The following is a 17,584-nucleotide window of genomic DNA, read 5'->3' on the forward strand; positions in this document are numbered from 1 at the left end:
GTCCCAACCGAAACCACCCCAGGTCTCCACCCTAGACTATTTATTGGGTTGCAACAGACCATACACATCTATAAATGGGTCCTGTGCTCAAAAAGATTGAGAACTACTGGTTTATACTACCACTACAGCACACACTTCTCCATAACCTGAAGGCAGTGGGAGGAGGGTGAAGAGAGGAAAGGAAGAGACAGGATATCCAAACGGCCAAGTTCCTCTGTCAGCAAATAGCTGCAAAATCCACTGGCAAGGTGTATATCCTCTGCATCTAGTGTCTGGCTCACAAAAGATAACTGCCTACTCCTACTACCAGTTACTATTAGCTCTGCTGGTTAAGGTCTGTACTGGGTATCTAAAAGTTCCGATTATGATGCTGATCCAGGGGGCTGGAAGGGGAATATGATTCCAAAAGATGGAATTTATCTTTTCAGTTTGCATTTTTTAAAAGCTGATTAAATTACATTTAAAACTATTTCTAAAGAATTATTAGATTACAAAATCAAGCAATAAAAAGTTGGGGACTACCAGACATAAGATTTTCCATGCACTCTTAATTCAGTCCATTTGGTATATGTATTATGATAGTTATTAATTACATGTTCATAACTATTTAACTCTCTTCCCCCCCACCCCACAAAGGACTCCTGTAGACAACTGATTAACTCCTTGAGCACCATTCATCCTATGCACAGAATGATGCAGGACACCTGCCTCATTTGTTGCAGAAGTTGTAAGTATGTAGTGACCCAAGCAGGAGGACTGCAGGAACAGAAAGGATGTTCTTGTGGTTACAAGATAACTGAATGTCACCTTGGTGAAATGGATTCTATTCTATTCTATTCTACTCACAATGCAGGGGAGTAATGAAGTGATTTTACCTCTGATGATACAGATACTAGAATACTGCTACAGTTCTAATGTCCACATTTTACAAAGGATCTTAAAAAATTTGAGAGTAGACACACAAAGCCACAAAAATGAAAAAAACTTACAATGAGAGACTCAAAGAGCTCAATACATTTAGTTAATTTAAAAAAAAAAGAAAAGAAAAGAAAAGTTGAGAGATTACTTGATTATACTGCATAAGTACCTTTCACTAGGAGAATACCAGATACCAAAGGGCTCTCATCCAGCAGAGAAATGCATAAGAGCCACTAGTGGCTAGAAGCTGAAGTCAGACAAATTCAAGGCACAAATTTTACTAGTGAGGGTTATGAACCATTGGAATGAACTACCAAAGAAAATGGTGGTTTCTCCAACTCCAATCTGGATGCCTTTCTGGATGTTATGCTTTAGTCAAACAAGTTATTCGGCTTAATACAGAGATAACTGGGTGAAATGTAATGGCCTGTTATATACAGGAGGGCAAACTAGATAATCTAATGATCCTTTCCAGCCTTAAACTCTTCAAAGCTATATTCAGTGCAAGGTTTGGATGTACAGAAAATAACACATAGCATCACATACTGAATGATGAGGATAAAATTCATCCTGTGCACTGAAAAAGGTAGGGGTTAGGAATGTAAATATTGGTTAAAGTTAACTGGTTAAACGATTAAAATTATTTTGGTTAACTGAAGTAGCTGGAGGGGGCTGGCATAGCCGGGGCTGGGCTCCCGCTGGCTGGTGCGGCGTAGCTGGGGTCCAACATGGGGCTGCCAGTATTAACAAACTTTGGTTAACCGGTAAGCTTAATGCTTACCGGTTAACTGTTTACATCCCTAGTAGGGGTCATGTAGAAAATATAGTATGTGTGATATGTAATTAAAGAATATCATAATGCATATGCATGAATTAATGGCTTCTGTTCAGTTTTTAAAAAAGCACTAATAGTCTCCAAAATCAACTACTTAAACAAACCTAGCAAATTGGCTTTAGAAGCACCACTTCTTCTTTTAGAATGAATTGTTTCCACAGCATCACTCCTCCTCTTCATGGGAGTTCTCTTCGCAGAAAATCTTACACTACGCCTTATTAATTGTTTAGGTGTAGTTGGCACAGACATCTGATGTTCCTGGTTAATATGAAAAGATTCAGGTGTCTTGACTCCAATAAAATCTCTCTCGCTTTCCTTAACTTCTGTTGCAGCAGTACCCTGCTTCTTTGAAGTAGGAGATGGTGTGCTAATGTGAGAAATAGAGAAACGTCCTTTTGTGTATGGTGTATTTGATGGGGAGTTTGCAGTGAGCTTAGGTGACGCTTTTTTAAGGGCGGGCGGCGAGGCATCCGGGGACCTCCTGGCGGGCGGTGAGGCAGCCGGGGACCTCCTGGCGGGCAAGTTTCTTTGTGATGATTTTTGTCTCTGCAAATGCTCTGAAAGATCCTGATAGGATTAAAAAAAATTTCTCACAAAGTAGAAATACAAATTCTCACCTAATTCTGAAAAGCACACGCTCAATGTATCAAATTAACTGAAACAAGCTTTTACTCATTTAAAATAAAACTTGGAAATTAAAAAGATGTTCAACATTTTCATTTCAAACCAGCTGTAAAAAGGGTAAGAAATGAGAACTGAAGTAAATCATTTATTTCCTAAATGTAAGTTAAAATTTCAGTTTTAAAAAGCTGTTACATTAAGTTTGATACATATCTTTTACTAAACTTAATTCACAGATTGGTGGAAGCAATGGATAAACATTTTCAGGCTACAATTAATTTGTTGTTTTGTAGCTTCAAGCATTTTATTCCTTTAGTCAATTTTCAGTCCAAATTATGATAGTTTCCCAATAAATGTCAATTCCAGTTAATATGTAATTTATAGTAAAAATACAATCTCAAATAAGATACTGATGAGCTGGCCTTCAAACATGGGAGTTCAAAAATACTGAAGAGCTAGCTACACCGGAAATAGCTGTATTTAAATACTATCTACTGAAGGTACAGTATCTACATCTCATGTATGCCTTTTTGTAATTTTCAAACTCGAAATTTCTATTTTGTTTCCTTGGTAATGTTTAAATTTTCATCTTTAAAGTTTACCTTGATTACAAGACGTTTGAATCCCTGGCCCTTCTTCAGAACTGCACGAGGTGAATTTCCAAATGGTAAGCTTAACCTTGCTGGAATTGCACCTCTTCTAAGTGGTGAATTGGGTGGCAGACTTTTATCAAAAAGTTCAGGACTGAGATGACCACCAAAGGACACTCTCTTTCTTTTCCCAAAAGGCTGATGTAATAACTCAAGTTCTCCACTTTTCCGCTTTTGAGGTAACCTCTTTGTCTCCCCTTTTAAAAATTACAATTGAAAAATTTCTTTATATATGAAGAGTCAAACATTACAGCATATAAATTAGAAATTAATTTTTACTCATTTTAAAGTCTGAAGCACATTTCAAGCCACAATGAGCACAAATCCTTATAACTTAGTTTTTGCACAATTAATTCAGCAGATGTAGTTACATTCACATTTTCTCAAACAATTTCAATGTATTAATTATGGTTAGCCATAATTACATATACAATAGTTAAGGATAGATGTGCAGCAAAAAAACCATTTCTTCACTTACATAAAACATGATAGTCTCTCCCAAATAAATTTAAAATATAGCTCCTAACCATACAAAGTATTTACCTGAATTTTTGTCTTCAGTAGGTAGGCTAGAAATATTGATTTTTGATGCAACTTCATCATCTCTCAGAAGTGCATCACTTTCAGAGCACCTTCTTTTTGATGACAACCTGTGAGGACCCAGTACAATATTAGCATCTTCCACCTCTAATTTCTGTTGGTAGTTCTCTGTGGTCAGCTTTTCTTTAACGTCACTACCTTTAATATCTACATTCTTGTCAGGTTCTTGAGATGAATCTCCCTCCAGTGTTTCTTCAGCCATCTTTCCAGAGCTCATTCGTCTTCCCCTTCGCGCTCCAGAGTGATATTTACCACTAGCAGAAGATGCGTCTTTTGATGTTAACCTTTCCGGAGTTAATAATTCTGATGATGGACTTTTATTTGAAATTTTTTTACCCTGTCTAATGCTCCCTTTGGGGCTTTTGGAATTACTATACCCAGGAGAAAATTCAACAGTTTCAGAATCTCTCTCCTTAGTTATGCTAACAGAGTAAGTCTCATCATGAATTTCTTTTAGCACTTCTTCTGCATTTAAGGATTTTCTTGGTGTAAGCTGTTTACTATTTCTCTTTTGCTTTGAATATTTATTACTTTTCCCCAAAATACATGATTCATTCCCACCAACTCTACTGCACACTACATCTTTCTTTTGAATTTCATTTGAAATTTCTGTTGCTTTAACTCCTAATGATGGATCTTGTCCAGTCCGTGGTTCATCTGAATTTGCAGAACTTATTTCATTGGTCTTCTTAGAACTATTTCCTTCAGTAGAAATCTGATTAAGTTCCACACTGTGTACTTCTTGTTCTTTAACTTCAGACTGTTCCATATCTTCACCAATGATTGCCTCTTTTTCCTTAGTTTGGGTCTCTTGACCAGATGGAAATATCAATAATGAAATTTGCTGGGCATTAGTCTCTGTAGAATAAATAACAGAAGTTATTTTACATCTGGTTAAAGAAATATATTGTAAAGAAAGGCCCTAAATAGCAAGTAAAAGAGAGGCTTTGAAAGTAATGAGTTATATAATGCCAGAAGGAATGACGTAGGGAGGATATCTGGTTAAAAGAATAAATAATGAAAAAAGGGTATGTTTCTAAAAAGAAGGCCTCTGCAGATCATTTTAAACAAAAGAGCCAATGTGGACCTTCTATCCCACATACCAGTGTTATCTCAAAAATTAGGGCCCATGATGCAAAGGAAAAACCGTTGGGCAGCAAGAAGGAGGGGAAGAGATAGGGAGGAAAGACCTGGGGGGCAGAGGGGAAGGAAGTTTTAAATCTCATCAAGATTAAGATTGGAAATAAAGGCGAACTGTCTCAAACTGGTGTTTAGCTGAAATCTGTAATTGGGAATGACATGACTTGTTTGTTAAAGAGTATTAAAAAAAGTAAAACTCTGCTAATACCTGCCTGATAATGTTGGAGCTGACAAATGAGTCTCAGCACCCCTGGATTTAGCCCGTTTGATCAAATGCTTATGAATGTTTTGTTACTCTTTGGATATAGTAAATTGCTTATTTAGGCTTTGTAGGCCCATTTAGAGCAATTGTATAAATTCCATTTGGCCTTTGGATTTAATAAAGGAATCTATGGTTAAATTAGTGTTGTTCTAATATCCTGCATAAATAACTCCTACAGTGGCCATCAACATTATATCACCATCCTCTCTTTAAAAAAAAAAAAATCACCTGCTTGTCGTGGCATAGGCATCTCGTCGTTGCCATCTTTCTGTGTTTTCACATCGATCTCATTTTTCAACAATTCATAAAGTTTGCTAAAAGGAGACATCTCATTTTCTCTTCTGTTAGATTTAGCTGTTTTGTATGTTGATTTAGGTGTTGCATGTTGTTTGGCTGGTACAACTCTGGAAATATCTTCCTCAGTGCTTTGCTTGTCATTTTCACCAAAATTCTGGCCTTCACATTCTATGATTTTATCTAGATAGTAATAAAGGGTAAAAAGAACCTTACACATATATATATTTTAAAACTGGAGGACTGTTATTAAATGGGTAGAAAAACAGGTTTTCTCCTTCAACAAGATTTGCACTTTTGAATAAAGAGGCAGCAACACCAATCAGGGTTAGCGGCTGAGATAAAATATCAGCACTAAAGTTTTGCCCACTAGTCAAGCTCTGTTCACAATCCTATTTGAATTTTTGTAATACATTCATCAGTAGTTAAATTGTTTATGTTGATATTTAAATTGTATTTAGACCTTGAATTAGCCCCACATTGAGAAATAGTAGGTCATATCTCAGAAATATTGTCTATCTGCAGAATCAATAACTGCATCACTATGGTTCACACAGGCCTCTTAGGGTTTTGTATACATTAGATAGGTGAATGGATGCTAATTTCAAATCAGTTGGATGAATCTGATTGTTAAAACTCCAAATAAGTTTGTTTAAACTGATACAGAACTACCACGGTAAATTAACCAGTTTTGCCTGGCATCTACATTGATTCTGTGATGCATGATTGTGGCAACTGCCACTGGGGTCCTTCCCCTTGTCTCAGCATTGCTTGAGGCCAGCTTGGATCGCTGCTGACAAATGCTGGACTTCCCTGCTGTGATTGGACAAGTTCCTCACCCCACAGAAAAATGATGGTCCAGGATCTCTCAAAGGACCATGCTGAAGTATATAACAGCTTCTCTATAAAATCTTTTTTTGTGGGGAGAAAAAAGCACATTTTGCAATGAAAATAGCTCAAACTGAGCTCCGTGCAGAATGTACTATAGAATTATTGTGGACAAGGTGATCCCTAGACTGTGGACTATGAAAACAGGTGGTGGTATGAAGAGACAGGACGCTTCAGGAGAGATTATTGCATTATGGGTCAGAAGTGGGAAGACCTTTTGTGGTGACAGTGTTACCATGATAGCGGGATGTGTCCACAATAGGTACTTAATCTATTGTGCTAACACCAGTTGAGACTGGATACTGGGATAACTTGCAATGATTGACCCTCACTGAAAAACCCATTGTAGCAAATCTGTGTGGATGAATGGAGACTTTCCACTGACCAAGTACATCAGTCAACTGGTCCTAGTATAGACAAAGCCTCAATTTCTCCATCTACTGCTGGTAAGAAAAGGTAGCAATGCTAGCACAGATTTTGAATCACTGTATTCTCTAGACTTGCTCAGGGTTAAATACTAGTGTAGAAAGCCCACAGTACCTCTGCATTTGCACTATACTAGTGGAGCTGCACTTGTGGCAGAGAATTTAAGAAAAAGCCTAGAGTACACATAGACTTGTAGGCTAAAATGTGCAGTTCTACTCCAAAAAGCAACTATAAATGGCATCTTTGGAATCGATGGATCCGTTTCCTGGGTGCATCCAAAAGTTGGAACTTTATAATCCATTTTCTTTTTTAAATGTTCTCTTCCTATTAGCACTCAAGAGCAGATATAACATTTGCTGTGGAGAGTAATGATTCTTTTGTACCTCAGACATCAACTGAATTAGTGAAATTTTAATTGCAGTGGTTAATTTTTGTCCTCAATTATACTTATTTAATGCCTCTAAAAAGCAGAATTTGGTCTGCAAAATCTAATTATCTATTCAGTAACATTAAAATAAAAAGGAAAGGAGTACTTGTGGCACCATAGAGACTAACAAATTTATTTGAGCATAAGCTTTCGTGAGCTACAGCTCACTTCATCGGATGCACTTATGCTCAAATAAATTTATTAGTCTCTAAGGTGCCACAAGTACTCCTTTTCTTTTTGCGAATACAGACTAACACAGCTGCTACTCTGAAACCTATTAAAATAAAGTTCAACTGAAGTAACAGGTTGACTTGTAAAATGAATCTTTTGACATTTTCCCATCTTCTTTTTGCAAGCATGCTAAGAATAAAATGTGACTATATAATATTGAAAAAAGCAAACTACATGAAACAGCTACCAACCAGAGGTCTGAGGACTTTTAGATCTTGGGCTCTGTAATTCCACTTCTGCCACCTGCTGAACATGAAGAACCTGTAAATTTGTACAGTGTTACGATAAAGCAACATATTTTATCACAAATACAGTTTTCTACTCCACATTTTCAGAAGATTACAGAATTTGGCCCCTCTTCATAACCAAGACAAATTTTAATTGAGCACCAGGCATACAAAAATTTAAATCCATGCATTATATGAAATTGCACAGTATTTGAAGTTGGTCACACAGGTTACTACTTGAGTAAGACATCTGAGGCTCCTGAAGACAGTTTTATAGTTTCTTATTTTTTTGGAATAGTCATTAATTCCAAAAGAATCTGTAGCCTGAGCATGCATTACAGCTAAATTCTGATAATTAAACCAAACTGAGATGATATGCTTATTAGACTTCAAGACAGCCTGCTCATCAATATAATAAGAGGCCAGGATTGTCACCGTAAAGCCTGGAATGTCTGTTGAGCCAGCGTGAAGCACCGGAAACAACTACAAGCATGATTGAGAGTTCTTTGTTTAGAATATCAGGTTCAATCATCACTGGCATTTGTGGTGTGTTACAATCCAGTTTAAGTTCTCAGTAATTTTGACTTCTTGAATTACATCTGTGCAACAGCACAAGCTTTCAGCTACAGTGGGCATCTACTTATCCCATGCTAAAGTCCTAGATCATTGTGATATCAGAGGTAACAATCACCACCCTTATTCCCCAGCTAATTTGCATGCAACTATTTCATTAGTTATATGCAGGACACTGCACAGACGATGGATTACTTGGCTCAAGTACCTCACCTATAAGACAATATGGGCTTTCAGCTACTAGTTTAAATATAAGAATTGCAGCCTACATAAGTGTTTCAATGTTCATGACAATCTGCTGATTAACAATACTCCTACAAGATACTCATTTCAACAAGTATATTGATAATATGGGCAAAAGACTGTAAAAGAAAAGGTTAACAAAACCTGCTAGTCATGAAGATAAAATTTAAAATTTTATGCTTTGATCAATCTTTAGAGAGACTTAAACATTACTTTAATGTAATGGGCACATGGAGTAACAATCACAGATTATTTTCTAAAAAGAGGCTGCTCACAGTCTTGAGGACAAGCTTCCCAGTTTGTGCTAACTTAACTCCTTTAGATTGTCATTGGCCAGGAAGATGGAGACACGTCATTAACAACACTGCATTACTCATTACTGCTATTCAGAATAAGATTATATTGGAAGCAGGACACTAGAAATACTTTGACGCAGGGACGTACAGCTATGATTTACTCCTGTAATTCTTTAAAATGTAAAAATTAAGGTACAAGGATCTCAAATGTCTCAATACCCCTGTACCCATCCTCTCTTAAAACAGCCAAACTGTTTTTAAAAAATAATCCTTAGTTCTGCTGATAACAGTTTAGAATATTATAATTAAATATTTACATTGCTGAAAACTGACATAAGCCAATATGAATTAGTAAATAGTAAGAAAACAATATTTCTCAAGAGTTTCTTCACAGCTTCAATCACTGGATTAGTGTGTGATGCCAAGCTAATAGGAAGGGGAAGATAAATCACTGAACCAATACTAATATGACATGACAGATGACACCATGCATATGTTCAGCAAATGTAGTCAGTGGCCTTAAAATTACCTGTAGGGTTTCATTTTTTGGAGTTCTAGAAAGTCTCTTTCTTGGCCTTGATTGAGGCAGATATTCAAACCTGAAAAAAATTTAATAGAAGGAAACAACCTCTTTGCTTATGTTACATTTATGATGGCTAACTGTAAAACTTACATAAACCCTTACTTAAACTCTGTAGTAATTGTCCCCTTCCAGCAATACCATTATTTAACTGGTTATAAATTGCACCGAGGCATAGTTGTGAATTTTTCTCCAAAAGTCTGTTGTAATAATTGAGCCTACAAATCTACCCTAATTGTGAGCTCAACTGTAAAAAGTATGTGAAAATTCATAAGATATCACAATAACCTATAGGAACAATTGTTCATGGGAAAAGGCATAAAAAGGAGACAGACTGAATTAATGCAAACAAAAAGGCCTACTGATATAACTCAAGGACCGTGTTAAGATCAAGCTTGGTAAACATGAGAACTCTGAACCAAAATTGGTACATCAGAAACTAGGCCTAATTGTTGGACAAAATAATGCAGGAAGAGCTATTCGACCCACCGCTACTTTTTTGGGGTCCTTAAAGAAAGAAATTTTGGAGAAAAAATTGGCTAGTGGAGCAAGCTTCGTATCATGGTTTTCACCCCGCCATCTCCTGCGACCCTAAGCCTTCATCATTCTGATCCTGAGAGATGTCCTGATCAGACCAGGCCAGAGAAAGGGAACCAGATGATATCACCACTTCTGCCAGCTCGTCAAATCCCAACCACCCCCTGAGATGGAACACAATTAGACTTTAACAACAGCAGCAACAGCTCTCAACTAACTTCTTTTTTCCCCTCAAAGGACAATTATTACAATTTAAGTCTGAGAGATGTCAAACAAGGAGGATTTTCCTGCTAAAATTTCTCTCCAGCTAAAGGGAAAAAAGGGATGTTTTTAAAATGAAAGCCTTACTTAGTAGTCTACATTTCAAAGTGTTTCAACTTTTTTTCCCTTCATTTCTTTATCTTAATAAAAGGTTAAAACGATTTTTAATGGTGTGTTTGCCATGGTACTAAGCAGGCTGTGGTCTCTATATACCAAACTCCAAACCTTGTTGAACACGGTTTAATGTTGGACAGTGACGGCATTACAACAACACCTTTTACCCTTTAGCCCAGATATTCCATCTGAATTAATACAACACATCTAACCTTAGGAGAAAGTCACACCAAGATATCAAGACAATACTGTCATGAATAGCTTATTGGTAAATAGTTTAAAGGTGACATAATGCTTTAACAGCTCAGCTTTCTGATCATACTATGCAGAAACTCTTTAAGGAAATATGAAGCATGAAATTAAATTAAAATTTATTTTAGGGAGTAAGAAGAAAATGTGTCAACCTCAGATTAAACCTCTGTCTCTGATCCCACAATGAGATGTGGGTAGGTGGACCCCTATGTCCTTAGGGAGCACCACTGAAATCAATGGAGCTCCTTGGAGATGTAAGAGTGTGCTTTTTCAGATTTCAATGCAGAATCAGTGTCATAGTTGCTTGCCTCCTTCATTGTTACTGACCTGAAAGAACGATCAACAATAGTGAACACATCTCCATGCTTCAGATGTGCAGGTTGCTGAAAACTGTTACCATTCAATTGCGTTGGATTTACAGTACTTAAATTAATCAAGATTGCCTACAAATGAAACAAAAATAGCTAGTTCAGTAATCTGAAGAAATGCAGTGATGGAATATAATACAATTAAAAACAAAACTTACCTCCTTGTTCTCATTGACTTCAATTTTACAATGTTCTTTTGAGACTTGAGGCAGCTGTATGCGGATATCGCACTCCGTTTTCCTTTGGTTGAAAAGCACAACTTTAGTTTTAAGCAAGTAATTAAGAGAACAGAAGAACTTTATTTTAGAGAATTTGCTTCTGAACACATGATCATTTAATATCTGCAAAAATGTTATGATGCTGTTTGAAAATGCAATATAAAAATATTTAAAGTCAGCACAAGCACTGAGAAAACCTAAAGCAAATTTTAAACTAAATATACACTATTAAAATGTACAGCTTCTTAAACTAAGAATTGGCTGGATATGTCCACCAGTTGCACGTACAAAGACAATTTTGAAAAATCTTTCACTACTGCACAAGCACTGTTGCAGTACCGCTATTGCTAGCAACAGTGGAAAGTTTCCCAAAAATCAAAGACAAAATAACTAAGTCACAGAAGATTTCTCTCTCCCACAAATGTTGCTTTTCAATCAGATATTTACTCTAGCTTAACAGCTTTAGTGAATGATATTCTGTTAGGTATTTATCCACGCATATCCCTACATTATCAGAGTATTCCTTTCAGATTACAGGATTCATATCATTAGTACTTAATTCCTGGCTGCAATACAAGAGAAAAGAAAGCACTGGCAAAACTGCTTAGGTACTTTTAGGGTATTGTGTTTGGTTTTGGTGCTAACATCTAAAGCAGTCAAAGAACCAGTCCTGAAATTTAAAAGGACAGAAAAAAATAGAGGAAGCAGAGAAAGAAACATGAAATCTAAGGATTGCAAGTAAGAAATGCATTTATCTATTCTGGCTCATATCATCAGAATTATTTACTAAATTCCAGTTGCATGGCCAAATTTGAAGTCAGAGGCAAACTTAGGCCTACAAAATCTTTCTTGCTGCTAATATGTGCAACACAAAGAACACAACTTAACTTTCAGATCCCAGATTGAGTTTGGAGTCATGACAGATTTACCTATGTATATTTGGTAGAAACTAAATATTAGGGAACTTTAAAATTGCAGGCCCTCATCTTAGAATTGGATCAGTGCAGACACATGAACAACCCCACTGAAACCAATGGGGTCTACGTGAACAGAGGAGTCCTATAGTGGATTTGACTGCAGGATTGGGGTTTTATATAAGGCTCCCAGCCATGGCATTTAGTGTATGTTTACATTGCAATAAAAGATCCCACTGCCCAGCAGCAGCTGGCCTGAGTCAGCTGACACAGGCTTTTGGGGCTATAAAATTGCAGTGTAGACGATCAGGGCCATGAAGGGGGGAGGGTTTCAGAGAACAGGATCCAGCTAGCTGTACCCTGTCTACTAAATCAATTTCCCCTTCCAGTATAAAATAAAGTGTTATATTCAAAACTCAAATTTTAGTATTTGTTTGGTGCTCTAATATTCAAATACACAAACCTATGTTTGTTTCACTTTTTCTTTGAGTAACATTCAAAAAATTCATATACTGTATAAAACAATTTATCAACTTTTAAGAAAATTTGTGTTAGTTCTAAGGTCAGCTCAACTTCTGTTCACGCTTAGTAACAAACATCACACATCAGCATGCTGACTTCTCAACCTGCCCCTTCCTGCCTGAGCAGCTTGCCAGCTATTCAGAATACCATTTCCACATAAGAGAGTAGTCCAAATAAGATGCCACTCAAAGTATATTTTACAGATGTTCAAAATATGATCATCTATGTTCTCAGAGCTCCTTGAGCTTGGCTCCTTTTTGGCAAGGCTTGCATCTGCCCATGGGTTCTGGTTAGACTCCTTGGGCTTGATTCTTTTTTTTGATTGGCAGTAAAAGAAATATCCCTAAAGTCACTTGGAGCACCAAAAATCAGGCTGTCGATCTCAGCAAATTGCATAAATCTACAATTTTTCCTCCCCTTTCTTACATGAGGAATGAAATAGTTAATGCTGACATTTAATTGTTATCACTGAGTATGTAACACACTTAACAGAAATGATGCAGTACACACCTCTCAGAGCTATTTCATGCTCTCTGCAGACTCATACAGATATCTCTTCATTAGTTTCACTCTGACACTTTTTACGTTTTCTTTTGAAACCATAACAACTATAGAGTTACTCTTCATTTCTGTTCATTTTTTTAAATGAAAGCATAGATTCAAAAGAGCAAAACAGGAGTTCAAGAGATGGGCTGGTACACTGTACCACAATGTACTGACTCAGTCTGTAACCCCAATGGCAGCAAAAGACCTCTTTTGACTTTTACCTCTAGTCCCAGCTCAGCCTTGGTTCTTTCCTTTAGTGACCTCCTCCCTCTTATTAGGCCTCTGTCCCCAGCTGGCCAAGCATGAATCCAGTTGGGACTTTTCTTCCCCACAAGCTCCCTGCATCCTCTAGATTCCCCCTTACTACAGAGTGAAGCTGAGACAAGCAGCTATGTCGTGCAGTCAGAGGGTGGAAATTCAACGGTTTATCCTGGGAACTAGCTTGAGCTTTTTTTCCTTCATTAAACATTCTCCACTACTTGCAAATATTCAAACATTTATTTGTATTAAACAGCAAAGCTTGTAAAATAAAGAAAAATATAACACTAAGAAAATGTTAATAACATGTTCTCTTGATGTATATAAATAATTTCTAACATTACCAATTCTTACCTTCCAAATAAACAAGAACTTGCAGTGAGTGGAAAATGGATTCCATCGGTCCCATTCCGTTTAATAACAACAATTTTCCCAAAGAGTGGCATCTTTGAAACTGGAAGTCTTACCTGTAACGGAATGTCAAATTTACTACCGCAAATTAAGATCTACATATTTATGAACATAGGTACCTTGGTTATATAAATTATGTTCAAAAGACAAATTCTCTACAATTTACATGAAGAAGGATCCCAACGTTTTTTCACTCACAAGCGTTCGTGGGAACTGTTAAATGATACCTATTAACAGGAGGTGAAAGTCGGCAGATGTTCATAGAAAGGCACACACGCAGAATTCATGGGCCATGCAGAACTGTTTCCCCCAACAGAAAACACATTCTGATGGAAAGGTGCTGCAGATACTCCTTTCACTCACAAGGGGCCACTGTGGTGCCAGAACAGAAAGCAGCCACTCCCAGCAGGGAGCAGCCCTAGTTGCGGATAGGGAAAAGAAAGAGGGTGCCTGCCTCACAGCGTCCTGCCCGTGGGGCCAGGCTGGGAGGCAGGTGTTATTGGGTTGCTTGGGGGGCGGGGGGGGGGGTCACAGACTGGGGTTCAGAAGAGCTAGAGAGGGGGACAGACTGGGGCAGGAGCTGAATGGGAGTGGGAGTGCAGGGCCACATAGGGACCGGGAGAGGAGGGATACATGGAGATGGGGGGATGAGGAGGTGGCTAAGTAGGGGTGCAAGGATACATGGAGATAGAGCAGTACAGGGACACATGTGCCTGACTGAATGAGACAAGCTGGGTGTCATACAGGGTCTGCATGGGGGAAGCTCCCTAACAATCCCTCCCCACACCCACAAAAAACCCTGTTCCATACTTTTCCCACTCAAACCCAACAACCCTCCAAGTTCACACCCAGGCTCTTTCCCAGCAATTACTTCCCTCCCCCTCAGCTCCTCTTTTACACCTGACTCTCCCAGGCCTTTGCACTGCTTCTGAGGGGTGTGGGAAATACATTTCTGCATGATAGTTTACATGAATTATTACTCAGAGTTGTGTATTAATATGCCTAATAAGAAATCTATTTGTCAAAACACATTTCCTGAATCTTTTTTGTTGTCTATATTGTTACAGACATAGTTGCTTACAGTTATTTTGAAATAAATTACCAAAATAATTGAGACTGGTATTGTTACACTGTTATTTTTGACAAAACGTGCAGAATTTTAAAATATTGTGCGCATATTTTTTTTGGCGCATATTTTTAAATTTTTTTGGTGCAGAATTCCCCCATGAGTAACTGTATCAGGTTGATGTAAAAAATTACTTTTCTATCTTTACATATTTTTGGTGTCTAAGTATCACAACGTTTCCATAACTGAATGCTTTAAAAGGGGGCAATATAAACTATATTGATATAAATGAATGTGACTTGAAAGTTCTTTCAGATATAAAATCTGCTCCCAACTATTCTTAATGTTTTTATGATTATTAGCTTTCCTATGTGCCGAAATGTTTCCCCCTCTCTAATGCTGTGTGTCTCTCATTCAAACAGGGGAAAATGACTATACAAAAAAGGAAATAATTTGAATGCACATGTATGACAAAATGCTGTCATATGCACTGAAAAGAAAAAAACAAATGCAAACTTTTCTTCCATTTCTCTCAGTTATATAAATGTAAGATGTTACAATAGTGAACAAATTTTCAAATAAATGCATGACTTTTTAAAGTGCCTGTGCCTGTGTAAAGTTGTGTATATTACAAAAACAGCCCTTCCAAATCTCAATCATTTGGAAAAGAATGACTGCCTAATTTGAGATTAGTTGTAATACAATTTTGAGCATTAAAATTTGCAGGACATTCAGGTTAAAAGTTGCAGGTAAACATATAATTAAGGGATAACTTGAAAACCACATTTTCTATTTACTGAGTTTACTTTAACTGTTCCCCTATATAGGGCCAGTTTCTCTGATGCTGAAAAGATGGGAGCAGAAAGCCCTTTTCAAAGCAGTTTTTTTTTTAATTTCACATTATTGTGGCATACTACTTAAAGGATAAATTAATAATTAATAAATAATAATTAAAAAAAAATCAAGCATCCATAACATCCCTATGTTACAAAAACCACCTTACATTATTTAAACTGAAAGAAATGTATAAGACCATTTACTTTTCACACTTTTTCATATATCCCTCCTCACAAGGACAACAGAACAGGTAGTTTCAGTTGGTTTTGATCCACTTCAATTTTAGATTCATGCACCAGCACAAAACTGCAGTATTAGAACTGAAAACAAGGAATGGACTCCGTTAAAAGTACTCATCTTTCCTATTTTTTTGTAAACATGAATTCCCATCTTTCTCATTTTTTTTAAGATTGCTTTTAAAATTTCCAAATATTGTGCCAAATTTGATAGTGTCTCTTTAACAGACTCTTCATTTTTGTGCTGTATGAATTTAAATGAGATTTCTTAAACACTTATCCTAATTGTCCCCCAGCTTGAGGATTCAGGCCAATGCAAGCATAAAATAAAATGCCACACCATCTGTACAGGTTTCTAAACTAATTCATCATTTGCAAAGAAATACTCTCGGAGGATTTTAGGGGACAGCCTGATGCGCCTATGTACAGTAGTTAAAAACAAAAACAAGACACAGAGAGGAGGGATTATATGTCAACCACACCGAGACATTGTTAGAACCAGTTGGAGGAGAACCTCTAGAGAAAATGACAAATCAGCATAGGCTCTGCTTGAAATGAGACTGTCAATGTCAAGGTGAGGAGACTCTGACAGTTACAATAATAATCATGACCTGAGCCACCTACCAAAAAGCTACAATACACACATGCCCCGAGCTATTTAAGCAGTTGGACCCTCTCCCCTGAAAACTCCACAACTCATCCATGCTGCTCGCCACTGGGAACCTACCCCCCCCCCAGCATCTAGTCCCCCCCTCCCCAAAACCAACACAGACCAACCCCCCCCCCCAATTCCCCTCCCCAAAATCAACACAGTTCAACCTCGGCCCCCCGCCCCCACGTTTCCCCTAGGGCTCCCTCTACCATTCCCAGCCACAACCAAGAAATAACTCTTTCGTTCCGCTTCCTCACACCCCGGTCCTCCTCCGAAACACCCCGGCTCCCGACACTACACAGAGACGGGGTGGGATACCCCCCCCCCCAACGACCTACCACGGCGAGCACCACACTCACAGCACCCCTTCAAACGCGGGGTGCGAAAGAGAACGGCCCCTACCTGTCCGATTGCCCCTCACGGTCCGTTCATCCAGATCTCGCCAGCCGGGCCACATTCAGCCCCCCGAGCCCGCTCCCTTCACCGCGCTGCCTGAGCGTCTCCGCGCGCGCGCGCTCGCGCGTAGACTCTTAGCTCCAGTCGGCGAGTCACTCGTCCGGCCGCCGCACTCCTGCCGGCCGGAGCCGGTACCGAGGCCGCCTCACTCCGCCCTTCGTAACCCTTCACCAATCACCACATAAAACAAACCCCAGTAGCCCCCCACAATACTTGCCTGGCTTCCTTCACTCACCTGCTGACAGAAATCACCCTTCTGGAGCTACAGAAATTTCGACCGTTAGGACAGACATCCTTCCAGGACTATTTTATTTCCCTCCCTCCTGCGCGAGTGAGGAGGAAGGATACAGGACCTGTCGATGAAAACTCCAATTCGAAAAGGCGCGCGAAACGGTCTGAGTGGTAGAAGCAAAATCACGTGATCGCTAAGGGGGCCCAATGGGAAGCGCTGGGGCTGTTTAAGTTTCAAACTGGCAGCAGACTAGGGGGGGCGGACCGTAGGAAACAGGCATGGAATGGCGGTAGCTTAGCGCGCGCGTCATCGCCGCACCTCCTCCAACCCTTTCAAACGCTGCCTGGGAAGTGCTTTCGTACGTCTGCATCTTTTCCGCAAAACCTGAGCGCTGCTCCCGCCAGACCTTCACCACAGGGAGCCTCCCGCTGTCCCGCACGCGCCCCGGAGCCTTCCGCCCTCCCATCGCTGTTAACTTCCCGCGCCCCAGACT

General features: G+C 38.7%; 1 protein-coding gene across 3 annotated transcripts in view; it reads right to left on the reverse strand.

Annotated features, from left to right (window-relative positions):
• The window catches only part of MKI67 (marker of proliferation Ki-67), a 41,544-nt gene extending 24,347 nt beyond the window's left edge, over positions 1 to 17,197 (reverse strand). The window contains exons 1-10 of one of the 3 annotated variants that reach the window (XM_084633126.1): positions 17,095 to 17,197; positions 13,556 to 13,668; positions 10,902 to 10,983; positions 10,703 to 10,818; positions 9,161 to 9,230; positions 7,484 to 7,553; positions 5,255 to 5,503; positions 3,568 to 4,482; positions 2,977 to 3,221; positions 1,858 to 2,320 (exon numbers count right to left, since the gene is read on the reverse strand). In XM_084633126.1, coding sequence (XP_084489252.1) covers positions 1,858 to 2,320; positions 2,977 to 3,221; positions 3,568 to 4,482; positions 5,255 to 5,503; positions 7,484 to 7,553; positions 9,161 to 9,230; positions 10,703 to 10,818; positions 10,902 to 10,983; positions 13,556 to 13,647 — 2,302 coding nt within the window. In that variant the 5' untranslated portion in view covers positions 13,648 to 13,668; positions 17,095 to 17,197. Of the gene's footprint in view, positions 1 to 1,857; positions 2,321 to 2,976; positions 3,222 to 3,567; positions 4,483 to 5,254; positions 5,504 to 7,483; positions 7,554 to 9,160; positions 9,231 to 10,702; positions 10,819 to 10,901; positions 10,984 to 13,555; positions 13,669 to 16,805; positions 16,948 to 17,094 lie in introns of those variants that run through there. The other 2 variants (XM_084633127.1, XM_084633125.1) reach the window with 2 other exon arrangements.
• Positions 17,198 to 17,584: the final 387 nt, after the last annotated feature.

The sequence above is a fragment of the Lepidochelys olivacea genome (genome assembly GCF_965140295.1).
Source record: "Lepidochelys olivacea isolate rLepOli2 genome assembly, chromosome: 7".
Classification (NCBI taxonomy): Eukaryota; Metazoa; Chordata; order Testudines; family Cheloniidae; genus Lepidochelys; species Lepidochelys olivacea.